This window comes from Abramis brama (assembly GCF_963993115.1).
Source record: "Abramis brama genome assembly, chromosome: 12".
In the NCBI taxonomy this organism is placed as follows: domain Eukaryota; kingdom Metazoa; phylum Chordata; class Actinopteri; order Cypriniformes; family Leuciscidae; genus Abramis; species Abramis brama.
The window spans coordinates 12,957,223-12,965,906 of NC_139974.1; the positions used below are offsets into that span (position 1 = coordinate 12,957,223).

At 36.8% G+C, this 8,684-nt stretch overlaps 1 protein-coding gene across 3 annotated transcripts; it reads right to left on the reverse strand.

Annotated features, from left to right (window-relative positions):
- Positions 1-1,972: 1,972 nt before the first annotated feature.
- LOC311093127 (interferon-inducible GTPase 5-like) lies at positions 1,973-7,406 on the reverse strand. 3 transcript variants are annotated; one of them, XM_084130270.1, is made up of 4 exons: positions 6,163-6,383; positions 4,022-4,734; positions 3,122-3,794; positions 1,973-2,867 (listed from the first exon to the last, which is right to left on the reverse strand). In XM_084130270.1, exons 2-3 carry the CDS (start codon positions 4,587-4,589, stop codon positions 3,166-3,168), a joined length of 1,197 nt encoding a protein of 398 aa, XP_083986396.1. In that variant the 5' UTR covers positions 4,590-4,734; positions 6,163-6,383; the 3' UTR covers positions 1,973-2,867; positions 3,122-3,165. The 3 variants fall into 3 exon arrangements, with proteins under 3 accessions (XP_083986396.1, XP_083986398.1, XP_083986397.1); XM_084130272.1 differs by lacking the exon at positions 6,163-6,383 and adding an exon at positions 4,871-5,699; XM_084130271.1 differs by lacking the exon at positions 1,973-2,867 and adding an exon at positions 7,257-7,406 and having other exon boundaries at positions 2,919-3,794; positions 6,163-6,253.
- Between the last annotated feature and the right edge of the window lie 1,278 nt (positions 7,407-8,684).

Sequence of the window (8,684 nt, forward strand, 5' to 3'; positions counted from 1 at the left end):
TTTGGCATGAACAATAAGAAAAACTCCTTAATCCTTGATAAATAATTACAAATAAATAAAACTTTTAGTTTAAAATAAAATAACTTTATTTAAAGTTATTATTTGGCTGATTGGAGTATGACAGAGTATTCAAACCTATTCTTTAGCATTTATGAAAAGCAGTACAATGAGAATAAAGAGTGTCAGGACTTTAGTCAAACTCAGGCACTGCCTCAAAAGAGCCCGAGAGTGATTGTACACACAGGTTTGAAGGTTAAAAGGCTAAATGTTTTCACAGTGGTAATGAGACTAAGAGACTTTAAGAATGTTTGACATTTACATCCAAATACACACATGCAAATCTTTATTTTGGACTCATCAGCAACAAACAAAATAATGAAAAGGACAAAATAAAATAATGTGATTACTGAGCAATGTAAGCAAGGGCGTAGATTTGGTTTGAACATTGGGGGGGTTGAAAAATTATTCAGCATATTTTTCATGTGATCATGGTATAAATATTGGGGGGGGTTGTAATGCATAGATTTAAATATTGGGGGGGTTATCTCCCCCCTAACCCCCCCACAAACTACGCCCCTGAATGTAAGTGAAACCCAGACGTTTCAGCTGAAACTCCCATTTAAACTGCGAGGAAGATCATATGGATCTTTTATTTTGTGATCATCAAGATATACTGTAAACCAAACCTTACTTTTTGCATTAATTTTCAGTTTTGTAAATGGATTTGCCATGCCCACTTGAACAAACTGCAGTATCAGTTGGTTTATGGCAGTTGTTACTGTGGCAACTGTTGTTACTTATTGTTGAAACAGCTGATATTAAATCTTAACAACCTTTGACACTTCAGCTTTATCTGGCCCATTGTACTTTTACCCTGTTTCAAAATACTGGGATGTAATTGCGCTTCTTAAGTTATTACATTTAAGTTTGAACCCAGATGCTATTTATTCAACACATTATGTTCGGGAAACAACCCACAGAGAACAACAGAGAAACTGGATGACTGAATCTGGATGATTGATCTTTGTATCTTTCACCAGGTTTGGGGGAGTGCGTTGATGAGCCAACACACAAACGGCAACTTATCACAAAGTGATAAATGTTTTTAATGTAATGTAGTCACGAGTAGCAGTGGCAGCTGAGGCTTTGATGCTGTTATTATGGAAAGTAAATTGGAAAGAAGAGAGAGCCAAAAGCAATCTATCATACGGTGGCCGAGAGAGCTCAACGCGCTGCAACTGAAGAAAACATATGCAAATAGAAAAACACCTGCAAATTAAGAAAACATCTTCATCAGTTTCACAACACATGTGTGCTCCAAATACTCACAACACAACCAAATACAGAAACGCGCTGCAAAAGTTCACAACACAACCAAATACAGAAACGCGCTGCAAAAGTTCACAACACAACCAAATACAAAAACGCGCTGCAAATAGGACAGAACACAACGGAAATGTTTCCGGGGAACCCAATAAGTGACGGACCCGGCTGGGACGTGCTTACAGCCATAGATATCATATATAAAGGCTAGATGTCTCGTGCGCGCTGCTGGCCAATGGAGGTCGACGTCCGCACGTGGCGGCCATCTTGCGGCAGTGCGCTCGCTCACTCGTTTAATGGTGCAAATACTTTTAAATAACCATAACTTGCCCAATTTTCTACCGATTTTCAAACGGTTTGGTTTGTTATAAACGTCAGAGATGTAGTTATGACACTACATACATACACTGCATACATATGAAAAATTATAACATACATGTTCAAGCATTCGGAATTATAGCCACGTTAATAACGTTTGTAAGAAACCAAACCGTTTGTAAATCCGTCAATATTTCAGCGAGATATGAGGATTTGTGTGCATGCTGATCACTCACCTTAATGCACAGAGCACTGACATAAGATGGCCGAACGGTGATGCCGGAAGTGACTGCGCCATAAGACATCTAGCGTTTATATATGATATCTATGCTTACAGCTGTCTACTTTTATTATTATTTTATTTTTTTGCAAAACATACAGAGATGACACGTTTATGACATACAACTTTGTATACAATATACAAAATGTATTTACAATATGTACAATGTCATAAGAATACTAAAAAGAACAATGAGCTGAAGACTAAAATAAATAAATAAAAAAAGAGAGAAAAAGAACATGAGGGAAAGACATTAATCTATACATCAGTTACATTGTACACATTTTGTCATGTTATGTTAAAATAAGTTTCATAAGAAATGTTAGAATGCAGCTAGGGTCCAAATATGAGACGGCAAGTTTTAAAGATGAGACACTTACACACAGATATAACGCATATTTTAAAAACTTTGTTGTATAAAATGTATATTTATTTGCAACAGTTATGTTAACAGCAATAATACTATATTTCTGGTAAGAACAGCTATTCAGCTGATGGACATGCGCTGCGTTGTCATGGGAACATCCCAGGTGAAAATAATGAGGAAATTACGTTGCCTTTCGTTGCTCCCTTCATCAACATAATGGCACACAAGTGCCCCGCTCCCTCCAAAGTGCCCAATTCAAGGGCTCTGCCGTCTGCCCTTTTAAGAGAGTAGGGCATAGGTAAAGCTCACGAGCAATAAGCACGTCCCAGCCGTCCGTCCGTCACTTATTGGGTTCCCCGGAAACATTTCCGTTGTGTTCTGTCTTATTTGCAGCGCGTTTCTGTATTTGGTTGTGTTGTGAACTTTTGCAGAGTGTTTCTGTATTTGGTTGTGTTGTGAGTATTTGGAGCACACATGTGTTGTGAAACTGATGAAGATGTTTTCTTAATTTGCGGGTGTTTTTTCTATTTACATGTGTTTTCTTCAGTTGCAGCGCGTTGAGCTCTCTCGGCCACCGTACTATCAAGTAGGAAAGACACAAAATGATGTAAAGAAATGCACATTTTGAGCAAATATATATTTGCAAACAAAAGTTATTTCTCCAAAGGTAAAAATCTTATACATTTAATCACATGTCTGTATTTTAAATCAAATGCAAGTTGCTTTTGATAAAAGTAACAGATAATTAAATACATGTAAATGTGAAATCTACATCATAAATGTCTATTTGATATTTTGCATTAAATGTCATAAATGTTTTTGTCTATAAATACCCCAATAGCAATTAGTTCTAAACGCTGTTGAATATTCTTGTCTTTTACACTTCAGTCTCCAGTGAAGCCATCAGCACGTTCCTGGCATCATCAGCGATGTCATTCAGAGCTCTCTTCAGCATTCTTGAGACAGTCAGATAAGACATTCCTCCTGCCACCAAACTGCCAATAATAGGAATAAAGCTCACAAGTAACTCAACAGTATCTTCTGATATAAGAAAAGACTCAGCACCCAGCAAGGTTAATATTGAATTTGTGTTTATCCCTTGATGCAGAGGAGACTTCATCAGACTCTTCAATTCCTCTACGGTTTTCCCAGATCTTTCACAAAGCTTCTGAAGGGATGGATCATCCAGACTAAACACACTGTAGTACTTTCTCAGCTCATCTGCTATGATGGCTATATCTGCAGTGATCGAAAGACCAGGAAGAGGAATAACAGCTAAACAAGCAGACAGGAAAGCAACTTTTCCAATGTTTTCCTCCAGAGCTTTCTTCTTTTTCTCATTAATCTCCAGTGTAATATTCGGTAAAGCCAACATCAGCACACGTCTCTTATGCTGTGGAAGCTCTTTCTCCATCCTCTCCTGCAACTGATTTAAATCATACTTGCCGAGCTCCCAACCAGAGATCAGGAACACGACAGGATCCTCTATACCGATCTTTCTCAGACCTAGACACAAACAGGAAAGGGCATCAGGAAATATTTAAAAAATAAATGATTATTATGTATTTTATAATCATAAATGAATCAATAATATAGGCTAATAAATTATTATCAGTGTGATTAAAATTATCATTGTTTTTACATGAGAAAAACATATTGGTTTAATACATTAATCGTAAAGATAACATCTAAATCTCTTGGTTGCTCAAAACATGTGAACTGAATAAACTAACCATTTTCACAATCCTTTCGGATGGTATCCAGCGTCTTTTTCTGGTCAAAGTTCTTCTTCCTCTTCTCAGCAGTAATGCTTGAGTCAATCTTGGAACGAACAAAATAAAACTTTTTCCCCATGTTCTTGATCTCTTTGGCCAGCTGAGTGTGGCATTCTCTGAACCGATCCGAAGCAATGATGATGAAAAAATCATAGCGTTCAAACTGAACCAGTTTAAGATACTCGTCGGCTTTGAAGTTTGGTGTTCCAATGCCAGGAAGATCCCACACTTTCACATTTTTGTATTTAGATTGAAGGTAAACTTCAGGCTCCATTGTGGTTTCTACTGGGCCAGTTTCAGCAGAGCCTTCATCTTCATCCCCTAAACCCCTGAATGCATTGACAAACGTGGACTTTCCAGAACCTGACTCTCCCGTCACACCAATGTTAAGTTCTACAAGATCTTGCTGTTTGAGGTATTCTTTGATTGTTTTTATCGCTGATGGGAGATCCTGAGTAGATATGGAATCTTTAATATCCTCCAGGTCCTCCTGAGTTATTATACAGTAATCTTCAAACATAGCCATCCTAAAAAAGATCTGTCAACAGTGTTATAAAAAATCCTTTAGGAAATATGTACAAACAACAGCTTATGCCATGATATTTAAATGTCTGAAGTCCCTTTCCATCCTGGAACTCAACAGTCCTTTATTTTGCTTATCATAGTTTGTCCTATAAAGAAAATCAAGACATGTATCAGTTTATCAATCTCATTATGTTTCAAAGCACAAAAGATGCAAGAAGTGCTGTTGTTTCCTTCACAAATGTGAAATTCACTGTTGTAAGAATTCATTAATGCAAGGCCTACCTGATTGGTCCGTGTACTTTTTCGTTCATTCATTATTCTATTTCGGAATGAAAGATGAAATTTAAAAAAGGGTGCAGCTTGGTTTTTTGTTTAAAAGAAAAAAAGCAGAAATGGCTGTAACGGTAACAGCAGGTTCACTTTTCATAAATCAACATACATGGAAAAAAACACAACTAAATGTGCTTATTTATTGGCTACAACAGTATAGGCCTACAAACTCTCTATTTGTACAAATTTCTGCACATTCATTTAATTCTGAATTTTGCACACACAAGTTGAAAGGCATTTGTTCAAATCAAGTTCAGGATAATTGTGCGTTCATTTATTAATCATTATGATACTAAAATCATAACAAAATAGGCTATGCTATGTACAAAAAATCAGATGAGCCAATGAACTGCCGTAGCCAAGGCGACATCTATCTAGTGTATATAAACTATGGCTGTTTCTCAATTCCAAGAACGCAGAGAACGGACTTGTGTTCTCGTGGAGACCGGTCTTGCCAAGCTTCCTTGGAAGAACGAACTCGGAACCGGCCGCAATGACTTCTTGGACACCAGGCGAGTACTAGCTCAAGTCTGCATTCGATGCATCCTCGGTATCAAGAACACATCCGGGTTCTTTCATGCGTCCTCTGTACTTGCGTTCTTGAGAATTGGGTCTGAACTTCGACGGTTATGATGACGTAAAACGAGAACACAAGGACGCAAGATCGCTGAAGAACGCATATTGAGAAACACCCTATGACTTCGCACGACGGTGTAATTTACTTCCGGGTAAAGATGCGATCAGTCAAATGAAATACAATAAACGTACAAATAAATATAACAAATTAAAAACCGATCGGAAATGTCGTCCAATTTTCTAATACTATTATTTGATGACAACAATACATTTGGAAAACAAAATACAGCCATTTCTGCTTTTTTTCTTTTAAACAAAAAACCAAGCTGCACCCTTTTTTAAATTTCATCTTTCATTCCGAAATAGAATAATGAATAAACGAAAAAGTACACGGACCCCGGATTCATCTGCCATTTTAAATGTTGAATTTGATTGCTAAAATAAATTTCTAACACATGTATTCCACATGACAATATTGCTAGACACATATAGGCTACTTGATAAATGTTTGTATTTTGCTGCCTCACACTAGTCATGTATGATGATAGCTCAGATAGACCAGAATTTTTGACTTTCAGTTTACAACATGAACGTGATTGCTGTCAAGGCATCTGGATGAGCAGTGAAACAGTAAGAATTCATTACAATGGCGACCGTAGAGACCTTACCAAAATGTTCGGTGCAATTCACACAGCAACAACTTGAACCCTTTGTTTGAACTTGAACTTTTCCACTGCAATACTTTCACTTTCACTGCAGCTGAAACAGGCAGAGACTTGTAAATACACGTCAGATATATATATATATATATAAATACTCTATATATGGCCAAAATAGATTCTATTGGTTAATATCTGCGCATAAACACCACGAAAGACCAACGCTACACAATATGTCACAAATCACAGCCAATCAGAAGTATGTGCAGTTCTCACTCGCAACACGTTGCACAGACGTGCGTAAAACTAAAAACACGACTTGCACATTCACGATTTTCGCGATGCTTCTCCATATTAGGCTACGGTAGGCTATTACTTGTGGAACTTAAGGGATTTATCATATAATATCAATGTATCTCAACGTACAGTTTCGTTAATGCCTCTAGACGTCTTGAATATTCCAAAACGTTCCACCAGAGGTCTCTGTCGCATTAGGGTTTTACACGATAAACGGCCTCAAAGACTCAAACACTTCAGATGTGCTTTTCCCCCCAGAGATGTCTGAGGTTGTGCGCGCGCATCATAGGCTCAGGTGGTATTCTATGCATTTACAGCAAAGATTACACAATGACCTTTACTGAAAAGCTTCTGTTAAATGGAAAGTCTGTTAATAAATTAGTGTGAGGGAGGAGAAATGGGGTCATAGCCTGTGACTACCTTGTTGAAAGATAATTGTGGAACAGATGTGACCGTTTTATTCCAAGATAAAAATCATTGTGAGATCTGGATCTATTCGCACAACATATATACCTATTTGCTGCTTGCTTTTCTATGCAATGCCCTCAGAAGATAACGTAGAAGCTTAAGAAACCAGGTTACGTGAAAGGGCTTGACCAGGCACTATAAACTATATGGTTAACTTGTATAAAAATGACTGTCTGCAAGTAAACATAAACCCCCCAAAATGCTGCTGTTAACATAACAATGTAACACTGTGACAACCAGTTCATTTTGCTTATAACATCTACATAGTTTCCTGAAAGATAGTTCAGATTATTGATTCATGAATACAAACAAACACATCTTTATTTCTGTCTTTTTACCTCTCAGGGAGATGTTTTCCTTATTGGTTACTGTATTACAACCATCTTTCCTTGCTGTTGAAGGTGTGATGCTCTTCAGATCACGAGAACAACAAGAAGAGAAACGAGGAAATTATAATCAGTGTAGCTTCGTCAGCAATGTCCTTATCTGGCGTTTCTGTTTACTGAACCTCTGTCCACCCATTATTTCCCCACAGTTGCGATTTGAATGTTTGTGTGCCCGAATCAACGTGAAGACTGTTATGTTTTATTTTGAAAACTACATTTTTTTGTCTAGAGGGAGTGTTAAGGGATAGTTGAGGTTAGATATCTCACTAAAACAACTTTGAAAGTCTATCGCTCACACACACAACCATACACACACACAAACACACACACACACACACACACACACACACACACACGCACACACCCAAACTCACACGTTTGTACACTGTGTTCCAAGACATGTCTAGCTCTTTAGAATGTTCTGTCCTGCCTCAGCACTATTTATCAACTCCCCACACTGTGTGACACACGTAACATGAAATCTTATACATCTCAGAAAGATCAGTTACATATGCTGCAGCTGCTGCAATGTACACACCAATACAAATACACAATGTATTTGCAGGTGGATAATAATAGATATAACACTAACACATGTTGGGTTTCCATGTTTTATGGGGACATTCCCCATAGACATAATGACTTTTATAGGTCTACTGTACAAACTATATATTCTCTCCCCTATATAACACAACCCTCACAAAAAAAATGTTGTTTTCATTTTTACATTTTCAAAAAATCAATAAAGATAAGCTGTTTTCATCATGGGGACCAAGATGTCCCCAAAACATAGGAAATACCAGAACCACACACACACACACACGTTTGTTTCACTCTATTTGTGAGTACATTGCACAGACTTCCATCGATTTTATATCAGGTTATAATGACATTTTCGCCTAACCTAACCATTACAGAAACATATGCAAAACACTACATGTAAATTAATATTGGCTATTAAAACTGTTTAACTAATGAGAACTTAAAAGTATACTTAGGTGTTCTACATACTTTATATTGACTGATTCCGGAGAGACTATTGCTTGTCCTACCCTAAACACTGTGTTTATTCTGTTTGTTTTGTTTTGACCTGGAATTTCATATAGGAATTTACTTCAAATCTACTTAAAAAAAAGTATATGAATATTTCAGATATAACAATTAATTCCTAAATAGGAACATAGTGTACACTGCTAAATAATATATAAATACTAAACTATAAGTTTAGAATAAAAAAAACAAATTATAAGTACACTTGTAGTATAAAACTGCTAAATTAGTAGTTAACAAAGTATGCTTCAAAGTGTACTTTCATAAACTACAAAATGTGCTACAAGAATCAGTATCCCTATAAGTTCCCTTGTATTATAATTGCAGTAC